This window comes from Diuraphis noxia, unplaced genomic scaffold (assembly GCF_037042655.1).
Source record: "Diuraphis noxia isolate RWA-SAM2 unplaced genomic scaffold, SU_Dnox_SAM2 contig0001, whole genome shotgun sequence".
NCBI classification, from domain to species: Eukaryota; Metazoa; Arthropoda; class Insecta; order Hemiptera; family Aphididae; genus Diuraphis; species Diuraphis noxia.
The window spans coordinates 16270969-16296006 of record NW_028301711.1 but is presented as its reverse complement, the minus strand read 5'-3'; the positions used below and the strand labels follow the sequence as shown (position 1 = coordinate 16296006).

General features: G+C 26.4%; 1 protein-coding gene across 1 annotated transcript; it reads right to left on the bottom strand.

Annotated features, from left to right (window-relative positions):
• Positions 1–1478: 1478 nt before the first annotated feature.
• Positions 1479–8731, bottom strand: LOC149059940 (lysine-specific demethylase 4C-like). The gene is made up of 16 exons (XM_089215670.1): positions 8317–8731; positions 7534–7664; positions 7343–7432; positions 7061–7279; positions 6788–6972; positions 6560–6713; positions 6168–6481; positions 5873–6102; positions 5466–5807; positions 4641–4768; positions 4266–4511; positions 3089–3235; positions 2838–3011; positions 2621–2779; positions 1862–1960; positions 1479–1800 (listed from the first exon to the last, which is right to left on the bottom strand). The coding sequence occupies exons 2-16, from the start codon at positions 7657–7659 to the stop codon at positions 1702–1704; spliced, it is 2712 nt and encodes a 903-aa protein (XP_089071796.1). The 5' UTR covers positions 7660–7664; positions 8317–8731; the 3' UTR covers positions 1479–1701.
• Between the last annotated feature and the right edge of the window lie 16307 nt (positions 8732–25038).

Below are 25038 nucleotides of genomic sequence, written 5' to 3'. Positions count from 1 at the left end.
TATCTTCAAAATATATGTTGTGTAAAAGTTCTGATTTAATTACTAATAAACTTAATGGATTTCATTTTTGTAAATCTTAACCTATCAAATAATTTTTATTTGTTTAAGGTAGAATATGATCTTTCAGCAGTACAAATAGTTATTAGTATGCATAAAAGCATACATAGAACGATATCATTATTCAGAAATATGGCTTGTAAATGTTTTCATTAAGAAGTAGCGATATCTCAACAATTCCAAGATTATTTTCAATAATACAGAAATATATGACCGAAAATAAAGATATTCATAAAAAATCAAGTTCTCCAAAGCATCTCTAAAATATGATTGAAGTTTGATTGCCTTTTGCATAATTTCCTTAGTCAAAAGTCTACTTAATTTAGTATTAATAAATCATTAATCGACTCGTTTTTAATATTTTTACCTGGAGAATTTTCTGATAGTTAAATTTCTTAAACTTCAGTTCTAACTTATTAGTTCTATTTGAGCATCTTCAATCAGTCGAACCAATAACAAGATAAGTAGAAATATTAACATCTTCATTCTTTTCATTTTGTTAAAAAAAAAAAATTATCGACTGTTTAAAAATGTTGACTATAATATACAGAACAAGGTAGATGATAGTTTGATTACAACTCGTATTTCAAAAAATTTTATTGGATACTTGAAAGAACATATAATAATTTAACTAGTTTGAGATATTTTTAAGGTACAATTTATCACTTATATAAAATAATAAATATATATTGAATAGAAACAGCAATGACATTTTACTCATACAATGCTATTAAGAGATAGAATTCAATGATAATAATAAACCCCACATTTGTATAATATAATGAATTTAGGTACCGTTAGATGTTTCATGCTAAATATTATTGTCGATGGGCAGATAGTAATATTCTAATAATATTTTTGTCAATAATTTTTGCACAAATAAACAGACATTTTGTTATTTAAAATTGTTTAAAAGAATTTTAATAATAAGTATAAATAAAAATCACCAACAAAAGTTAGTGAATAAATGAGATTGTAAATAATTGAAATTTTCAGTTGTAAGCATGTGCTTGTAGTACTTACTGGGAAATACGGCACTATCTCTAAAGCCAGGATCCCATAACTCGCGTATTTGTTAAATATTTGGTATTTGTGAATACTCGACAAGTAGTCTGAATGGAGTAATTTTATGAATATTCAATATTCATTATTCGTTATTTTCCACCTTCTCGCGGAATGTCGGTAATTTGCCGATTCTTCATAAAATACACAAGTCGTGAGATCCTGCTTTAATATAGAATAGTGATAGGAATGTAAGACGCAGATATAGATGGTAAATAAGTATTATCTCCATATCTGTGATACAAGATTTTATTTATTTCAAATATTATACTGAATATTGTAGGGTAAAATAAAATAACTAATCATTCTTTATTTTAATTTTATATAAATTAATATATCATACAATTGTTTCAGTGAAATAGTTAAAATAGTAACATCATTATTCATTATATAATACTGAATAAATTACGGTTTGGAATCATGATGAGTGAAGTATAAAGTAAGTAGTAGTTATAAAATAAATTATAAGTTAAAAATAAATAATTATAGGTATATAATATATTACATTAACTTAAATGTATTAAAAAAACATCAATTATTATTTTTTTTCTTTGCTTTTTGATATTTAGATAACCTTGATGGTCATTTAGCTTGTACATTTAGATAGCTAATAATATTTTCATCGTAACTGTATATGTCATCTGGGAGTAGACAACCAGATGTGCCATCATTATATACAACCTGGTATGTATAATAACATTAATTTCAAGTTATTAAAATTCAATATATAAATTAAACTTACTGAATACATGGGTTTATAGTTTAACCCCAGGAATAAACCGTTGTCACCAGATTCTAAATGTATTTCTTTGTTAATGGCTGGAAAATCATTTGCATAGTTCTAAAACAAATAATTACAAAATAAAATAATTTATGAATAATTAAGGATTTGAATTCTGTCATAAGGGGTATATTTTATTTACTTTAAGCGTATTAATTTTCTTACTTTCAGGTTAATGAAAAAGATATAATCATAATAAAAATAAATACTTCATAAAATAATGCAAGAGTCAAAGAATTAAGATCCTCAGGATCAAGTTAATTAATTTAGAATTAGCATTTTAATACTTTTTATTTTAAATTGATCTTTGCTATGGAATGGAAATCAATTAAATTATTAAGTGGAAATATAATTGTTAGTAAAACTAGTGATAACTAATAATATTTATATTAGTGGTACAATCTTCTAAGATCCTTAAATAATTCTGAATACTTGAATAACACAACATATTATAATTACTATCAGTAAACTCTTTAACATAAAAAATTATATTATAACAGTCTAAAAATAATAATGATACTGTTATTCAGTTAATTTCAGGATTAAGTTGATAGAGCTAATGATTTAAAAATTGCAACCTAGATGTATGCAAAATTAAATGTTGTATGATGATGACAAAAGACTTTATGTTTTAGGCGTTTGAATATAATTTTGTGATTTAAAATAAAAGGTGTTACATGAAAATTATAATAATACAAAAAGTATAAAAAACAAGAATACCTTAATTTCTTTTAGTGTAATACGATCTGATATTGTACCATCATTGAATTTTACAATACCTAAAGGAGTCTTTTCAATTTTTAAAATACGACATTGAGAGATCCTTTTATGTTGCATATGCCTTGCCCATACTTTTTGGTTTGTCTGAACAATCAATTGCTAAAAAACAAACATCCAACATGAAATAACTAACACGAGTAATTAAAATATAAGTTACTTTATCTGGAACATAATAATGATTATTGCAATGAATTAAAATAATGTGCTTGTTGTTTCGGTCAATTTGATAATCAAATCCAGCAATTATTCCACAAGAAATATGGAACCATGTATTGCAACTGTTTTCAGAGCAATGAATAAAATTACCAACTGTTAAATTACATATTATACACTGTAAAATATTTAATGCATTTTAAATATTGTATAATATAGGTATAAAAAATACATCTTAAGAATGAAATCTTATACCTTTCTGTTAGTTGAAGAGTTGGTTGGAAACGTATTGATAGTTAATGGGCTACTGCCATGCACTAGAAAATGACATTCTATATGTGACCATTCATTAGTTTTAAATTCTTTTAGAGCACCACCTTTCAATGGACAGTATACACAAACCTATAGATATAAACATTTAAATACTTATTATTTTATTAATATTTATTATAAACTGTTTTAGATAAATTAAATATTTTTTTATCTGTATTGTCTTCAGCCAAAAAATAATTACATGCACAAAATGAAATAATATAGAAAAACAGTTTTGACCAACTGCAGATTTTTAAATTATTTTTCTAGCAATTAGAGATCAAGTTATTTAGTCATTTGTTGCATTTATACCAAAACATTTGATATGTACAGATGGTTATTAATAATAACTTATTATATTATTAATAAATAATAATCATAATTCTATTTTAGGTCTATAAAAGTAAACAATTGGTGAAAATTTAAGTATCAAAATAAAAAATCATAAATATCTATTTAAGAATAATAAGACCTTGGCAATTATCTACACGATATGAATATTATTATAATCATGATATTATTATCAAAATACGATTGCAAATTTGCAAGTGTTCAATTATAAACGTTACCTTCTAAGTTCTAATGATAAATCAAAATTCTATTGGTAATAATAATAACATGTTTAGGTACCTATGTGTAAATATTCTATTTTAATAAAAAAAGAAATAAAAAAAAGGTGCCTATGTTGTGCATTTTATTTCATTATCCTTCAAATTAAAATGGAAAAAATAATAATATGAGAAAAAATGACCAAGAGTTCAAAATATCACTTAGTCATTTTTTAGTTTTTTACCCATATTGAAAATTGAATTTTTTTTATTTAAGCTTAAAAAGGAACTAAAAAAAATACTCAACATATTAATAATATACATTACTGTGGTTTAAATAATATTAAGTTTGAAAAAATGGATAAAAATTGAATTTTTCAAAGTTTATCTAAAACTAAAATTGATATAACAGAAAACTATGAAAATACATTTGGAAAACTATACATATATAGTATATACATATAGATTTATCTATAACTATGTGTTATTTAAAAAAAAAAACTAAAACTTAATAATAAGAATGAAAATAATCTAGCAACTATACTTCATTTATTAATTTGTAATATACTTACAGCCAACTTAGGATTTTTCATGCATCGATCACACAACCAATGATTACTAGTGTATACATTTATGTTATAACACACTTTGTGAACAGACAAATAACATTTTGCACAACTTATGAGATCTGCCTTAAAAACCTCACCACTGCCAGAAAGTGCATGTTTAAATAGTGCTTTGGTAGATTTTTGAAATTCGGGCAATTCTGGATACATGATAGATTTAGCGATAACTTGCCAATCCAAATTGAAAGTTAACTATTCAAGCATTAAAAACATGATTAAAAAAAAAAATTACTTTATTTATTATTGATATAAGTAACAATCATATTTTAATTAATGCCAAATCTACATATTTATAAGTAGGAACTAGAAATATGATATTACCTTTTTACGATTTAACATTATACATATTGAACAATGTGGATCATCTATACTTCTATATACATTAAACAGTTTCTCAATCTCAAATGAACAACAATTGTTAACCATATCACTTATATTATTTTGTATATCTGTGAAGAATAAATATTCTTATTTAATTATAAAATTCAAATATATACTTATATTCCAGCGATTTTCAACCTTTATATATCCGTGTACCACCTACTCAGTTTGAAAATTTTTATGTATCACATGACCAAATAAAATTGTTTTGCTTATATAAAAATAAAATGTACAGGTTATTTTACATGAGTGGAATCGTAATTTATTAGAACTATAAAATGATGATAATATTCAATGTGAATACCAAACTATTAATTATATTCCATTTTATTTTATTTTTATGAAGGGAGATTCTCTTAGGATACCACAAGAGCAATCCGGGTACCACAGGTTGAGAAATGCTGTTATATTCTATTCAATGTAACAAGTAACCTCGGCGACCAAATTGTGAGCAAAGGTATAGCTTTAAAACACAGCAGGTGTACAGGAGGAACAAATAAGTGTTGACCAGATGTTTATTGGTCACCTGACAAAAACAGGGTGTCGCCGGGTTAGGTTTAATATTGAAAAGAGTTAAATTTTCTAAATAAAACTGAACCAATACAATTATAATTAGGTATTATTAATTATATTATAACCATTATTATTAGTATTATATATATTAAATAGTATTCTTAAATTTTGATATTTATTTTCATTATAAGAATAAAATTTAATGATTAATGATGGTTGTTATAATATAAGTATAAATTAAATGAAACATACCATCAATTTCATGATTTTTTTCCTCAATCTGTATAGGTTCAAGAAAACAATTTGGTGAAGATCCCACATCTTTTATTTTTTTAGTTTGAGTCATTAATTTTGATTTCATATATTGATTTTTTGAATTAACAATATTTGAAGTGGTAAGAGATGAATCATGTGGCTTTTCCAACTTTGGTATAATTTTTGTTTCATGTTTTTTAGACTTTCTTTTCTTGACATTTCTTTTATCTGACCCATCACAATCATCACTTTCACCTGTACAATCTACAACTTCTAAAACTGAATGATTTTTATTCAAAATTCTAGATTTTCCTTTCTTATATGAAAGTTTGGTGACATCTAAAAACAACCATTTAATTAAAAATAATAATTGTAGAAACCAAATCAATATGAATGATGCCCACCCATTTCATCAGCTTTTTGCCATTTATCTTTCATTAATTTTCTTTGTTTAACTTTAAGTTGTTCATCTTTATATTCTTTTTCATCTAACCCTTGTACACTTATGGATGAAGGTGCATCTACAGCCTTATTTGCATTTGTTGTATCATTAGACAATTTAGCATCTGAACGCTGATGTGTTGAACTGCGACGCTTTCTAGCTGCTTCAGTATGTTTATGAATACCTGCATTACTGTAGCATAAAAAACCGAAATTAAAAAACTATTTATTTTTGAATTATTATGTATATCAACTTACTTGTTGTTGCATAATATGTCAGATCTACCAGGCAAAGATGTTGGTGGAGTAAAATGAGGATCTTCTGGATGAGGGCCAATATCATTCCCTTGAAGCCATGATTCATACTTTTCAGGTTGAAAACGTTTTACAAAAGTATCCATATTAATCTTTACTGAATCTTCATGGCAATGACACTGTGAAGCTCTTTTCCCATACTCCACCCAACGTGGTAATGCAAAATTGGTCGATTCAGCCATATTAAATCCATGATTAAAGCCAGCATGATACCCAAACGGGAATGTTATCATGAATTCACCTTTTTCTTGAGTGATCTAAAACGATAGTATTGTTCATAAAAATTCTCAAGTACTAAACATCTAGTTTAAAATTAGTAATTCTTAAGTACTTACTTTATCAAATGGTATAGAATATTGTTTTAATGTAGAAGGAGATATAATAATCATTTTATGTCTAAGAAAAGCAGAGCAATTTGAAGCTTCAGATTCAAATAAGCGATTAATCAAGTTTTCTAGGCGGTGACCATGTTCTGGAGGAATTGCATACCTTAAGTAAAATAAAATAAAATAAAAAATAATTAATTAAAAAGGTATACTAACAAAATTTAAGGATAATATTACCATGTCTTTGGCATGCCATCATGTATGTAGTTTATACTGTACAAGTCCATATCTTCAGTATGCCATGCAAATGAGGATTTCCACATACCAAAATATAGATAAGCTGTATTTACACCTTCAATTCTAATACCATAATCTTCATTTACATAATCTAATATTGTACCCAATTTGTTAATATTCCAAACCTTAATTTAATAAAAAAATAAAAAATATTCACTTAATTATACATTTAAGATAAAATAAATTATAATTATGTATAAATTTAATACATACATCGACATCTTTATCAGTAATAGATCCAGATACATCTGCACCATATAATGCACGTTTGTAAAGAATATTTTTCCAAAATTTTCTTTCAAGATCCTCATAATCAAAGTAATTAGGAGTCTTATGTTCATCGGATTCTGCTAGTTGTTTATATTCCAATACTGTGATAGGTTTTTCTTGGACATTAAATTGTTTATACAGACCTTGTTTACCTTTTACAATCTAAATCAATATAATAGTTAATGAACATATTTAATTTAAATTACTAATTTAAAAAAAAAATACTTGAGAGATAGGAGATGGAATTTTTAAACTCATAATATCTTCATCATTATAACTTGTTTTTCTTGGTACCCATCCAGGTGGTGGGATAACCTACAAGATTAATATTATACACTTAGAAGAGAAAAAGGACAATTTTTTAACAATTAAATCTGAAATTGATATAAAAAAGCTACATTTTTTAAATAACATACCTTTGCCACTCCTGCCTTGTGAGCTCCTTGTGACTCCATCAACTGAATATAGCTACTGAAATTTTGAAATTCGCTCCACGTAGGTCTGAAAACCATGATTCTAGGCATATTTTTAGAAGAAGACATCTTATCTAGAATTTAATTTTTAATAAATCATTATTATAATCAATATGTTTTAGGTAAAAGTTTATTTAAATTTTTAAATCATATTAAAATTGCTAAATTATTACATTAAAATGTTTTAATGATGGCAATAAATATATTGTTGTGTTTTGAATATCTGATAGTAAGTTTAAAACTATTTAAACATTTAGTTTTATTTTAACTAATTTAAAAACTAAGCATTAAGATGCGCCATACCAACGTGTGTAGTCACCGTCTTAAAAATGTGTAACATAACAAACTTATGCTCAGCCAAATGCCAATCACATTTAGTTATGCTACCTAATTTAAAAATTAAAGTGCATCGACTTCTCATACAATTTAAAGGTAAGAACACTATCTCTGTTCGCAACTACGTTGAGTTTTTACGATTGTTCAATTTTTTTAGCAAGTTTTAGCATATTATATTAAAAATGCTCATAACACACTTAAAAAATGAACTATCATAAAAACCCACCGTACGATAACAAATATTCTTACCTTCAAATTATATAAGAGGTCAATTTACTTTAATTTTTCAACTAACGAAGCCAAGCTCGACGTACCCTAGCCAAAATGTCGTATATCATGTATATAATATTACTTTCGTTCCATCCGATACTCATCGGTAAAATGCAATACCTGCTTGCTAGTGGAGTCGATCGTTTGGTAGTTTAGGAGCACACGAATGTATCGATTAACGATGTGTCTATCAATGAAAACTTTTATCATCGGCGAACTAGCGATGCTATAAGTTGTGGTAGCCACTTACTACGATTTAATATTAACGTTAACCGTGTACCAAGTTTATAAGAGAATATGACAAGAATGAATACGGTAGATACACATAATAAAGATAAAAATTAAGGAGTCATACAGTTCTATATACTATACAGATCAAAAAGTACGTTATTATTGTTATTGTTGTTACTTATTGTCCACTGTCATTACCAAAACACTGAGAATTTCGTAGACCACCACAGACGTATTCGAATTGGTGCGGAACGTTCGACGTCCTAGTCGCATCGGGAGCCGGGACGTGACAACTGACAACCGACAACGTGCCTGTCGCGATTAGGCGCTACTCGCTGCGGCACACGCTCAATAATTATCGTTGACCCATACTATTATCAGTATTATCAAGGTTTTCATGGTAAAAATTTTGGTGAATCGATTACAGATATCTAAATGACTATATTGCACTAGATAGCCAACTATTACTCTCTTCTATTCAATGACATCTAGCGGCAGCCGTAGGCCCCTAGCCATATTATCACAGGACAATATTGTTTTTGTTATTGATTAATATTATTATTATTATTATATTATTATACAGATCGGCAATGTTTACAATATTAATGTGTTTAATATAAAATATTTTTTATCGAGATTATTTACATAGGTATTAATATTTAATTTATGTTGGCAAGATAGCCATTATTCACTATAATTTATTATATTTGCATTTAATAACTATCAGTTTGTGAACATTGCCGTAATAGAAAATGGGCATATGGCAACTAATTTCATATTTAAGTGAACAATATTACATTACCATAGTCTTATAGAAATGAACGAATATTAGGTATGATGATGAGTGGCGAGTGCAAGTGGGTGGAACTTGTGACGAGGATCGGGCGCTGTTAAAACTATGTATTGGTTTGTCCTTAAAACAATACCATTTCTCTCACTCCTATGGAACAACTCGAGCCACCTCTCGTGGGCTGTATATCATTTGCGCATTGTCTGTTTACATGTCCAAAAATATCGCACATCGTTTGCGCATCATCGATAGATAATCGTTAACGCATTGTCTATTTACCTGCTCCAAATCATCGTACATCAAATGCGCATAAATAATATTCTGAACAATAATAAAGGGTATAAAAAATGGTATTGCATGATGTATAACAACTAATATTTTATATAGAGAATGAATAATTTAAGATTTTTAAACTTAAAAATAAAAATAATAAACACACATAAATATATTAAATTTAAATTTTGACAATATTCATCAAAAATAGAAAATTTAATTCTAAAACATTACATATTTTATACTTGGTATCACATCATTATATCTATACAATATTTGAAAATTTAATGTTATATGAATATTATTAAGAGATTTTAAGACCAAAGTTAGAAAACAACTTGCGCTTTGGGTTTACACCTTTTTTCATTTATATTGATGATAATAATAATGATGCGCAAACGATGTATAACCCAAAAATCGAACGATGCGCAATGGTCTAACAAATAAGGTCAAAATTAACAATAGTGATGTGCTAACGACAACCGGCGCTATCGTAATTCGTTTGGCACGGCCACGCCTCTTAGTCCCGGGGGGTTATTTCTTTGAGTCTATACCAATAGGCAATAACACGTGGATTCGGCTACCTAATATACTATAATACCTGTTGTATTGATACTAAAAAATATTCTAAAAGGAGCTGGTCAAGATGGCAGCCATATTCTTTCCATAGCTGAAAAGTAATGATAGCTAGTCATGTTTGATTAATTATGTATTTTATTAATGTTTATTGTGAAATTGAATTTTAGTAGTTTATTAGGTACCTACCTATATATAAGAAAACATATATTTTCATGATTATCAACGATTTTTTGTAAATCTACTCGTTCTGATCTACATATTTTATAGAATTGTATTAAGTTAGTATTGATTTCAAGCGAAAAACAAATGGCGGCTGTTTTACCTTAAAGAACCCTATCGATACTTCGATCTACGCATCAATTTTGAGGGTTCAAAAAGTTACACATACCTTCATTATAAATTTATAAGCAAGCGATACGTACCGACTCGTAAGGCCATATCGGTCCATCGGACTCAGATTTCGATACAAGTCGGCACATAATAATACTGTGTGTGTGTGTGTGTGTGTGTGTGTGTGTGTGTGTGTGTGTGTGTGTGTGTGTGTGTGTGTGTGTGTGTGTGTGTGTGTGTGTGTGTGTGTGTGTGTGTGTGTGTGTGTGTGTGTGTGTGTGTGTGTGTGTGTGTGTGTGTGTGTGTGTGTGTGTGTGTGTGTGTGTGTGTGTGTATGTATGTGTGTGTGTAGAAACTTACTAGACGAACAGGTACTAAGTAAATGGTAACTCAATTTGGTAATGGAGAATAAAATATAATAATAATCAAATTACGGCCCTTCTGGCCCAACAGGCAAAAAAAGTTTGGCACAGCATGGTTTTGGTTTTCCCAGCAAAAACATTTTTCGCTCTGGCGGGGGGGGGCAACTTCACCGTACCCCCCCCCCCCACATTAACTCAAAAACTTCAAACCTCTTTAGAAAAATTGCTACTTATTTGCTAGAATTTGCTATGTAGTTTTTAGAATTTGCATGGTTTTGGTTTTCCCAGCAAAAACATTTTTTATAAAAAAATATTTTTTTTTGATTCTTAATATAAACAAATTTCAAACACCTAAGTATATATTATTATTCTGTATTGTTTGGTTGCAAAAAAAATACCTACTAATTGAATTTAAAATTTGAATTCCAGAGTTTTTAGTGCCGTAAAGATTAACTAAACCACATTAACCACATTAAGTCATTAACTCAGGTACCTACTCCAAATCTCTATTGAATTTTTTTTATTCAAATTAAATTTTTTTTTTTTAATATCATTTTTAAATCTCTTCGTCAAGGGGCGCCCAGCTTCACTTCGTCAAATATTCAAATGTGCGAAATGAACAATTTTGTAATAATAGCGACAACTCCTTTCAATTACACCACTGGACACTGATTACACTGAATGACTGTCGTGTACTATAGTCGACACTGGTGTACAAATATTAATAACAAATAATAGGTATTAATAATTTTACTTAGATAATATAATATTGTGGATATTATAAACATAGGCACAAATAGACAAACTATTTTGGGGGGACTAAACCCCCTCCTATAATATTTTCTAAAAATTATATATTAAAGAAATTTGTTTCTTAATTTTTAAGAAGGTATTGTTCCCAAAATATTTTAAATACATGGACGTAGATATAAACCTTCTTAAAAAATAATATTTATTTCTGAAATTTAGTAATTTAGTAGCTAACAAGTATGAAATTATGTTTGGATAAATAAAAATAAAAATAATGTATTTAGCCATTTAAGTATTTATACTTTATAGTATTAACATTATGAAATTCACGTTTTCGTTTGAAGTTCTATGTATAGAAAAATTTCGTTTGATTACTACAAAAACTAATTTAATTATTCATATTAAAGGAATTAATCACAAATAGTAAACATATACAGTTGTAAATATTAACATTATGAACAATTTTTACACATTACCATACTATAATAACTATTAAATACCCATATAGTAAACATAAATATTGTGTTTTGATTAAAAATAAAAAAAGGCGGGTAGGTTGTGGATGTCGCTCTGCTGTACATTAGGTTACAATTGGTTATACTGTAATGGATGGAATTAAATTTGAATCCAATGATATTATATCATTGTATACGAAAAACGATTCTGAGCGAAGACGGTTTATCTGTCTAGGATATATTATAGATTATTAAACATTTTCAAATCTTAGATTTAAAAATAAAATTTTTTAATAATTTCTAGTTTAAAATAATTTGCGAATTTTCGTGATTTTCGTGATTTTTACATATATGTTGTTAAAATTCAAACTTTGAATGCTTGTAAAAAAAAATTGTGCCAATATATTTCTTTTATATTTCACCTGCTATTGTAAAAATATGTTAGAAGCCTTGATTAAATTTTCAAATCTTAGATATATAAAGAAAATTTTTTATGAATTTCTAGCATAAAATAATTTATGAATTTTTGTGATTTTTACGTATGTTGTCAAAATTCAAACATTGAATGCTTGTAAAAAAAAAAATGTGAATATGTATTTCTTTTATTTTGCAACTGCTATTGTAAAAATATGTTAGGAGTCTTGTATTAAATTTTCAAATCTTAGAATTAAAAAGAAAAACTTTTATGAATTTCTATCTAAGATAATTTTAACATTTAAATGCTTATAAAAAAAAATTGTGATCATGTATTTTTAATATTTTTTAACGGCTATTGTTACAATGTGTTAGAAGCCTTGTATTACATTTTCAAGCTTTTCTACCGAACAAATAAATTTTTATCGATATTTATATCAAAAAAAAACCAAAAAAGTTGAAAAATTAAAATGTCAGTAAACAGCTCAAAACAAATTGAAATATTTTGTTCAAATATAGAAAATAAACATTCAGTCAAAATTTCAAGTATCTGTGGTCATTTGTTTTAGAGTTACACCAAAATAAGGAAATCGCTAAAAGTGAAAATCCAATGTTGTAAAAATTTAAATTTCAAATGCTCATAAAAATTTAATTTGAATTTCCGGTGGACTTTTTATTTGTGATGAAGATTAAAAAACTTTTAAGGAATCTTGTATTACATTTTCAAATCTTAGATTTAAAAACAAAATTTTTTATGAATTTCTAGCTTAAAATTATTTGTGAATTTTCGTGATTTTTACGTATGCTGACAAAATTCAAACTTTGAATGCTTGTAAAAAAAAATTGTGGCTCCTCATTTCTTTTATTTTTTAATTGCTATTGTAAAAATATGATAGGAGCCATGTATTAAATTTTTAAGCTTTTATGCCAAACAAATACATTTTTATCGATATTAATTTTAAAAAAAACTAATAATGTTCGAAAATTTCAATTGCCTATGAATAGTTCAACTTAAGTCAAAATTTTTTGAAAATTGTATGGTGGATAGAATATACTTATATAAACATTCGGTGAAATTTTCATGTATCTATGGTCATTTTTTTTAAAGTTACATTAAAAACCAAAATCGATCTTGTCGAAAAATAAGTCTGCGTAAAAATTCCCATTTTTCCTTTAAATTATAGTTTGTTTTTCTCGATTATTTAGAAAAGTATTAAGAATTTTTCACTTTTGACTCCCCAAAGTACCAACTAGATTCACTTTCTGATCGAACGAGGTAGTCAAAAATCGAAGCATTTTTACTGCCCCAAAACGTGATGACACACAAAAAAAAACACACATCATGGTAAAATCAATACATTCATCGCTCCGCTCAGAATCTAAAATACAATATATATTTACATGATTAAGAAATATATTTTTTCTTATAATATTCCTTAGGAAAAAAAAAGCTAAAGATTACCATAAAATGACGTAAGTCTAAATTTTTAACTAAATAATCTTTCACACAAATTACAAGTATAGTTTTTTAATAAATATAACTAAAACTATATTTTAGTGTTAAGATTACAAAATTAAAATTTTATTTTTATCTACAAAAAAATAATACCTACATATATATAAATGGAATAAAAAATTGATTTTTTATAGCATTTTGTTAAGAAACTATTATTAGATTACCGCAAAGATATAAATAGTAACTAATTATTTAAAAAAATGCTACACCCGCATGTATGATGGTCTCCATCTTACAAACGTACCACATAAGAAAAACTGTTTTTAGATTGATAGAACCACTTAGACTATAGTCCAAGCTAAGCAATCAAATTTACAAACTATAAAGAGAAGAGCATTCATTGTGCAACAACTTTTTTATTTTTTTCGATATTACCAATAGGAAAATAATTCTTATTGTAGAATTATTTCCAACTTCAACAACTTTTTTTTATTATTATTAACTGTTACTGTTATATCGAAAAAATAAAAACGATGTTACACAGTAAATGTTTTCATCTTTATAGAGTTAAAATTTAGTTGCACAACTTAACAGTTTTTTCAATATTGTACCCTTGTACCTATGTTTGTAAGATGGAGACAATACATATGCTAGTGGCATCCTCTTCAGAATCATTCTTAAATATTAACTAGTCGTGATATCAAATTTATTAATAAATATCACTTATTACTGCAATATACTAAGTTGGTAGCTAACAAACACGGGATTGTCGGAAGTGTCAAGCACCTGTACGAAGTGCTTTTTTTCAAAAAAAAATCATTCTAAGAGGCATAAAAGATTGTCGTATAAGGAAAAAATGTTTTTAGCACTTCCAACTTCCTACCTACATTCAACAATTAAAATAACCCTCTCGAGAGTTTAAGACCACGGCTATCCATCGTTCAGCTAGTGTATTATGCATGGAAGATCAATCATTAATAAATTGATAGTACAAACTAATATGTAAAAATTATTCATAATGTTAATATTTACAACTGTATATGTTTACTATTTGTGATTAATTCCTTTAATATGAATAATTAAATTAGTTTTTGTAGTAATCAAACGAAATTTTTCTATACATAGAACTTCAAACGAAAACGTGAATTTCATAATGTTAATACTATAAAGTATAAATACTTAAATGGCTAAATACATTATTTTTATTTTTATTTATCCAAACATAATTTCATATTTGTTAGCTACTAAATTACTAAATTTCAGAAATAAATATTATTTTTTAAGAAGGTTTATATCTACGTCCATGTATTTAAAATATTTTGGGAACAATACCTTCTTAAAAATTAAGAAACAAATTTCTGTTGTCAGTATCTTAGCAGTTGTCAAGCAACCAGAGCCGGTGCAAGAAGTTTTGGCACCCTGGGCGAAACCATGTTTTGGCGCCCTTAACACCCCCCCCCCCCACCCCAAGACTAGTTTGAGTAGTATTAATATTAAGTTTTTTAGTAAGTTAAATATCTTAAAACATTCAATTTAAAAAAATATTTTGAAAAAGCCAGGGGGGCAAATAACCCAGCTTGCACCCCCCTGCGGGCGCCTATGGTTGGCAGTTACTTGTTAGCTTATACATTTGAGTATTTGACATTACACAGCAGACCGTACGGAGCGAGAGCTCGTCGAAAACAATAAATTGAACAAATAATTGTGTGTGTCAGACAATTGTGTCTTTTTGATTTACGCTATACTCTGCGGTATTTTCACCGTAAGGTCCGAATGGGTTTTACCGCCACGGTTTTTCTTACGAATCTAACCTTAATCGTCTGTCTAGTTATATAATTTTATTTATAAATAGGTAAATATTATAATATGAAAATAATTATTACGACCATCTATATATTTTATTGACACACACAAATGCCGTGGTATGCTTCCATAGTTCCATGTATTATTTTTACATCAAAACCAGCGGTATCGATGCACTGTTATATTATTCTTATATTCTACAAATATGACTAATATGAGACAATCGAAGATGCATCTTCAATTAAAATGACATTAGATAATGAATATTTCAAATTGTATAGATTGTTAATGCGTTTTAAAAGATAAATAAATAAAAATAATTTTCAGTTTGGCACCCATAGCTTTCACCGGCCCAATAAGCAACGAATTGGTTTCCTTCAAACATCTCATAAACAAAATGTAATTTTTATATTACGTTCATTCACATTTTTGTAAAAAAAATATAATTTAATTTTAGGTATCATTAGGTTACAAAAACTTTCGATGTACCTATTTATAAATTGTGATATTCCTTAGGTGGAAATTTGGACAATAGTCTTTTGTGGTAATCTATAGTCTTAATTCTCTTCAAAGAAATTTCACAAGAAAACATCAATATTTTCAGATTTATTTTATGTTTATTAATAGGACTAAGATTTATATTCAATAAAAATCTATAAAATATGCAGATTCAAATCAAAAATATACGAAATTATTTGTCCAATAGCTATATTCGAAGCTCTGGTTATTATGTTGGAGAAATCGTTAATCTTAGAGTCAATTTGTTCTTGGGCGATAAGATGACTTAAGTCTATCGGGTTTGATATCAGTTCTTCTTCAAATAGTTCCGCAAAAAGTTTCCAGTTTGGTTTAGCGAGATTCCATTTAGGAGAGGGAACGTACATTGTATTTTTACTTTGGATACGAATTTCTAAGGGCCAGTGATCACTTCCAGTGTATGAAGTAAGAACGTGCCATTCCATTGAAGAAGCTAAAGAAGAGGAGGATAAGGTTAGATCAATAGCAGATAGTGATCCACTAGAACTATTATGTCTGGTAGAGTCTCCGTTATTTAATAAAATTAGGGATTGGTCATTCTCAATTACTTGTTATATTGTCTTACCACGGGGGTCAGTGCGATTGCATCCCCAGAATGTATTTCGACTATTGAAGTCTCCCAAGATTATGTAAGGTTTTGGGAGTTGGTGTATTATATTTTCAATATCTGATATCGTGAACGGAGTACTGTCTGGGATGTATATATTGCAAATGTGTATTGGTTTATCAATTATCAAGTTCCACTACTGTGACTATTGCTTCTAGGTGGGTTCGGATGCTAATTTCTTTACTTTCAATATTATTTTTTACGAATGTGGCCACTTCTCCACTTGCTCTATTAGCTGTTGTACGGTTTTTAATGAATCCTGTGTAGTTTTTGAGGTTCGGGTGATGAGAGTTTTTAAAATTGGTTTCTTGAAGAAAGAATACGTTAGGGTTTAGTTCGTAAAGAACTCGGCTTATATCAACAGATGTTTTGTAGAATCCGTTTACATTCCATTGTATAATACAGGTCACGGTGGATAGTTTTTTTTATTTTTATTTTTTTATAGTTTTAGGAAACCTTACTGGTGTGTCTGGAATAGGAGGATTGTCATAGCTAATGTATTGGGAGTGATTGGAATAGAAGGTTTTGTAGCCTAGGAGCTTTGCTTGTGTAACTCTATTATTTATCATTGTTCAAACTTGTTCCGTAATTTTTTGAAGTGTGAGGATATCGACATTGACATTGACAATAATCGCCTTTTAGTATTTTTTGCCTAACCTAAAAGGGATTATTGTTCTATGAAATTTCATACCATATCAAAAATATAATCTGAATAACGTGTGAGTACATCGACGACATATACAATTATGAAATGGTTTTTATCAAACTGTTTTCAGAGTTTTTTAATGAAAATGTATCAAAAAATATATAAAGGTGGATTTTAACTTCAGTATTTTAAGCAATTAAAATTAATTTGTGTGATTCATATGAACGTTTAGTACCATAATACAATAATTTGTTTCGAATGTATCTCAAGTAACAAAATAAATATTGTAAAATTTGTGATGTAACTATAGTCAATTTATTTTGTGCAATTCACTTGAGCAGAAAAAAAATGTTGGTAATTATGTGTTTATTGAATTCTAACAATGGACTAATTTATCATTGTGATCTACTTAAAATTGTAAATAACTTGTCTAAAATTATTATCAAAATATATGTATAAGGACATTATTTGTGACAGATTCCTTAGTGATATTAAATTGCTTTTAATATGATATATTAAGTTACATAAAGGCGTTTATTATTATTACTAAGGAATTTCATTAGATCTCTAGATTTATATATATAATTCCTTCACATGAACACAGACATATAGTATGTCAGGTTTTTTTAAAATTGTGTTAATTGGGTAACTGTAAAACACATATATTTATTTTTAATCATCAAAAAAAAAATAAAAATGTTGATGGTAATTTATATTCCAATAATGTAATAACCAATATGATTTTTAGGTAGTCGACACATTTTCTGCGAACGAAACACTGAAGATTGAGAACTTTTAGTGAGGGACAAAATAAATATTTTAGTCATGTGATATTATGCTCAAGTCGATATTTCTGCCTCCATATGATCATCAGAAAAAATGTTGGTATTTATGTATTTATTTTATTTATATTATTTACTATTTGATCTTGTTTATATATTCTAAAATTTTCTATATGACTTATTTCAACATTAATTATAAAATAAGATTTTTCCAAGCTTATAACATTATTGTAATTTATGATGTTTCATAAGGAACATTAATCGCCTTTTAGTATTTTTTGCCTAACCTAAAAGGGATTATTGTCCTATGAAATTTCATACCATATCAAAAATATAATCTGAATAACGTGTGAGTACATCGACGACATATAAAATTATGAAATGGTTTTTATCAAACTGTTTTCAGAGTTTTTTAATGAAAACGTATCAATAAATATATAAAGGTGGATTTTAACTTCAGTATTTTAAGCAATTAAAATTAATTTGTGTGATTCATATGAACGTTTAGTACCATAATACAATAATTTGTTTCGAATGTATCTCAAGTAACAAAATAAATATTGTAAAATTTGTGATGTAACTATAGTCAATTTATTTTGTGCAATTCACTTGAGCAGAAAAAAAATGTTGGTAATTATGTGTTTATTGAATTCTAACAATGGACTAATTTATCATTGTGATCTACTTAAAATTGTAAATAACTTGTCTAAAATTATTATCAAAATATATGTATAAGGACATTATTTGTGACAGATTCCTTAGTGATATTAAATTGCTTTTAATATGATATATTAAGTTACATAAAGGCGTTTATTATTATTACTAAGGAATTTCATTAGATCTCTAGATTTATATATATAATTCCTTCACATGAACACAGACATATAGTATGTCAGGTTTTTTTAAAATTGTGTTAATTGGGTAACTGTAAAACACATATATTTATTTTTAATCATCAAAAAAAAAATAAAAATGTTGATGGTAGTTTATATTCCAATAATGTAATAACCAATATGATTTTTAGGTATTCGACACATTTTCTGCGAACGAAACACTGAAGATTGAGAACGTTTAGTGAGGGACAAAATAAATATTTTAGTCATGTGATATTATGCTCGAGTCGATATTTATGCCTCCATATGATCATCAGAAAAAATGTTGGTATTTATGTATTTATTTTATTTATATTATTTACTATTTGATCTTGTTTATATATTCTAAAATTTTCTATATGACTTATTTCAACATTAATTTTAAAATAAGATTTTTCCAAGCTTATAACATTATTGTAATTTATGATGTTTCATAAGGAACATTAATCGCCTTTTAGTATTTTTTGCCTAACCTAAAAGGGATTATTGTCCTATGAAATTTCATACCATATCAAAAATATAATCTGAATAACGTGTGAGTACATCGACGACATATAAAATTATGAAATGGTTTTTATCAAACTGTTTTCAGAGTTTTTTAATGAAAATGTATCAAAAAATATATTAAGGTGGATTTTAACTTCAGTATTTTAAGCAATTAAAATTAATTTGTGTGATTCATATGAACGTTTAGTACCATAATACAATAATTTGTTTCGAATGTATCTCAAGTAACAAAATAAATATTGTAAAATTTGTGATGTAACTATAGTCAATTTATTTTGTGCAATTCACTTGAGCAGAAAAAAAATGTTGGTAATTATGTGTTTATTGAATTCTAACAATGGACTAATTTATCATTGTGATCTACTTAAAATTGTAAATAACTTGTCTAAAATTATTATCAAAATATATGCATAAGGACATTATTTGTGACAGATTCCTTAGTGATATTAAATTGCTTTTAATATGATATATTAAGTTACATAAAGGCGTTTATTATTATTACTAAGGAATTTCATTAGATCTCTAGATTTATATATATAATTCCTTCACATGAACACAGACATATAGTATGTCAGGTTTTTTTAAAATTGTGTTAATTGGGTAACTGTAAAACACATATATTTATTTTTAATCATCAAAAAAAAAATAAAAATGTTGATGGTAGTTTATATTCCAATAATGTAATAACCAATATGATTTTTAGGTATTCGACACATTTTCTGCGAACGAAACACTGAAGATTGAGAACATTTAGTGAGGGACAAAATAAATATTTTAGTCATGTGATATTATGCTCAAGTCGATATTTCTGCCTCCATATGATCATCAGAAAAAATGTTGGTATTTATGTATTTATTTTATTTATATTATTTACTATTTGATCTTGTTTATATATTCTAAAATTTTCTATATGACTTATTTCAACATTAATTTTAAAATAAGATTTTTCCAAGCTTATAACATTATTGTAATTTATGATGTTTCATAAGGAACATTAATCGCCTTTTAGTATTTTTTGCCTAACCTAAAAGGGATTATTGTCCTATGAAATTTCATACCATATCAAAAATATAATCTGAATAACGTGTGAGTACATCGACGACATATAAAATTATGAAATGGTTTTTATCAAACTGTTTTCAGAGTTTTTTATGAAAATGTATCAAAAAATATATTAAGGTGGATTTTAACTTCAGTATTTTAAGCAATTAAAATTAATTTGTGTGATTCATATGAACGTTTAGTACCATAATACAATAATTTGTTTCGAATGTATCTCAAGTAACAAAATAAATATTGTAAAATTTGTGATGTAACTATAGTCAATTTATTTTGTGCAATTCACTTGAGCAGAAAAAAAATGTTGGTAATTATGTGTTTATTGAATTCTAACAATGGACTAATTTATCATTGTGATCTACTTAAAATTGTAAATAACTTGTCTAAAATTATTATCAAAATATATGCATAAGGACATTATTTGTGACAGATTCCTTAGTGATATTAAATTGCTTTTAATATGATATATTAAGTTACATAAAGGCGTTTATTATTATTACTAAGGAATTTCATTAGATCTCTAGATTTATATATATAATTCCTTCACATGAACACAGACATATAGTATGTCAGGTTTTTTTAAAATTGTGTTAATTGGGTAACTGTAAAACACATATATTTATTTTTAATCATCAAAAAAAAAATAAAAATGTTGATGGTAGTTTATATTCCAATAATGTAATAACCAATATGATTTTTAGGTATTCGACACATTTTCTGCGAACGAAACACTGAAGATTGAGAACGTTTAGTGAGGGACAAAATCAATATTTTAGTCATGTGATATTATGCTCAAGTCGATATTTTTGCCTCCATATGATCATCAGAAAAAATGTTGGTATTTATGTATTTATTTTATTTATATTATTTACTATTTGATCTTGTTTATATATTCTAAAATTTTCTATATGACTTATTTCAACATTAATTAAAAAAATACGATTTTACCGAGCTTATAACATTATTGTAATTTGTGATGTTTCATAAGGAACATTAATCGCCTTTTAGTATTTTTTGCCTAACCTAAAAGGGATTATTGTCCTATGAAATTTCATACCATATCAAAAATATAATCTGAATAACGTGTGAGTACATCGACGACATATAAAATTATGAAATGGTTTTTATCAAACTGTTTTCAGAGTTTTTTAATGAAATGTATCAAAAAATATATAAAGGTGGATTTTAACTTCAGTATTTTAAGCAATTAAAATTAATTTGTGTGATTCATATGAACGTTTAGTACCATAATACAATAATTTGTTTCGAATGTATCTCAAGTAACAAAATAAATATTATAAAATTTGTGATGTAACTATAGTCAATTTATTTTGTGCAATTCACTTGAGCAGAAAAAAAATGTTGGTAATTATGTGTTTATTGAATTCTAACAATGGACTAATTTATCATTGTGATCTACTTAAAATTGTAAATAACTTGTCTAAAATTATTATCAAAATATATGTATAAGGACATTATTTGTGACAGATTCATTAGTGATATTAAATTGCTTTTAATATGATATATTAAGTTACATAAAGGCGTTTATTATTATTACTAAGGAATTTCATTAGATCTCTAGATTTATATATATAATTCCTTCACATGAACACAGACATATAGTATGTCAGGTTTTTTTAAAATTGTGTTAATTGGGTAACTGTAAAACACATATATTTATTTTTAATCATCAAAAAAAAAATAAAAATGTTGATGGTAGTTTATATTCCAATAATGTAATAACCAATATGATTTTTAGGTATTCGACACATTTTCTGCGAACGAAACACTGAAGATTGAGAACGTTTAGTGAGGGACAAAATCAATATTTTAGTCATGTGATATTATGCTCAAGTCGATATTTTTGCCTCCATATGATCATCAGAAAAAATGTTGGTATTTATGTATTTATTTTATTTATATTATTTACTATTTGATCTTGTTTATATAGTCTAAAATTTTCTATATGACTTATTTCAACATTAATTAAAAAAATACGATTTTACCGAGCTTATAACATTATTGTAATTTGTGATGTTTCATAAGGAACATTAATCGCCTTTTAGTATTTTTTGCCTAACCTAAAAGGGATTATTGTCCTATGAAATTTCATACCATATCAAAAATATAATCTGAATAACGTGTGAGTACATCGACGACATATAAAATTATGAAATGGTTTTTATCAAACTGTTTTCAGAGTTTTTTAATGAAAATGTATCAAAAAATATATAAAGGTGGATTTTAACTTCAGTATTTTAAGCAATTAAAATTAATTTGTGTGATTCATATGAACGTTTAGTACCATAATACAATAATTTGTTTCGAATGTATCTCAAGTAACAAAATAAATATTATAAAATTTGTGATGTAACTATAGTCAATTTATTTTGTGCAATTCACTTGAGCAGAAAAAAAATGTTGGTAATTATGTGTTTATTGAATTCTAACAATGGACTAATTTATCATTGTGATCTACTTAAAATTGTAAATAACTTGTCTAAAATTATTATCAAAATATATGTATAAGGACATTATTTGTGACAGATTCATTAGTGATATTAAATTGCTTTTAATATGATATATTAAGTTACATAAAGGCGTTTATTATTATTACTAAGGAATTTCATTAGATCTCTAGATTTATATATATAATTCCTTCACATGAACACAGACATATAGTATGTCAGGTTTTTTTAAAATTGTGTTAATTGGGTAACTGTAAAACACATATATTTATTTTTAATCATCAAAAAAAAAATAAAAATGTTGATGGTAGTTTATATTCCAATAATGTAATAACCAATATGATTTTTAGGTATTCGACACATTTTCTGCGAACGAAACACTGAAGATTGAGAACGTTTAGTGAGGGACAAAATCAATATTTTAGTCATGTGATATTATGCTCAAGTCGATATTTTTGCCTCCATATGATCATCAGAAAAAATGTTGGTATTTATGTATTTATTTTATTTATATTATTTACTATTTGATCTTGTTTATATATTCTAAAATTTTCTATATGACTTATTTCAACATTAATTAAAAAAATACGATTTTACCGAGCTTATAACATTATTGTAATTTGTGATGTTTCATAAGGAACATTAATCGCCTTTTAGTATTTTTTGCCTAACCTAAAAGGGATTATTGTCCTATGAAATTTCATACCATATCAAAAATATAATCTGAATAACGTGTGAGTACATCGACGACATATAAAATTATGAAATGGTTTTTATCAAACTGTTTTCAGAGTTTTTTAATGAAAATGTATCAAAAAATATATAAAGGTGGATTTTAACTTCAGTATTTTAAGCAATTAAAATTAATTTGTGTGAGTCATATGAACGTTTAGTACCATAATACAATAATTTGTTTCGAATGTATCTCAAGTAACAAAATAAATATTGTAAAATTTGTGATGTAACTATAGTCAATTTATTTTGTGCAATTCACTTGAGCAGAAAAAAAATGTTGGTAATTATGTGTTTATTGAATTCTAACAATGGACTAATTTATCATTGTGATCTACTTAAAATTGTAAATAACTTGTCTAAAATTATTATCAAAATATATGTATAAGGACATTATTTGTGACAGATTCATTAGTGATATTAAATTGCTTTTAATATGATATATTAAGTTACATAAAGGCGTTTATTATTATTACTAAGGAATTTCATTAGATCTCTAGATTTATATATATAATTCCTTCACATGAACACAGACATATAGTATGTCAGGTTTTTTTAAAATTGTGTTAATTGGGTTACTGTAAAACACATATATTTATTTTTAATCATCAAAAAAAAAATAAAAATGTTGATGGTAGTTTATATTCCAATAATGTAATAACCAATATGATTTTTAGGTATTCGACACATTTTCTGCGAACGAAACACTGAAGATTGAGAACATTTAGTGAGGGACAAAATAAATATTTTAGTCATGTGATATTATGCTCAAGTCGATATTTCTGCCTCCATATGATCATCAGAAAAAATGTTGGTATTTATGTATTTATTTTATTTATATTATTTACTATTTGATCTTGTTTATATATTCTAAAATTTTCTATATGACTTATTTCAACATTAATTTTAAAATAAGATTTTTCCAAGCTTATAACATTATTGTAATTTATGATGTTTCATAAGGAACATTAATCGCCTTTTAGTATTTTTTGCCTAACCTAAAAGGGATTATTGTCCTATGAAATTTCATACCATATCAAAAATATAATCTGAATAACGTGTGAGTACATCGACGACATATAAAATTATGAAATGGTTTTTATCAAACTGTTTTCAGAGTTTTTTATGAAAATGTATCAAAAAATATATTAAGGTGGATTTTAACTTCAGTATTTTAAGCAATTAAAAT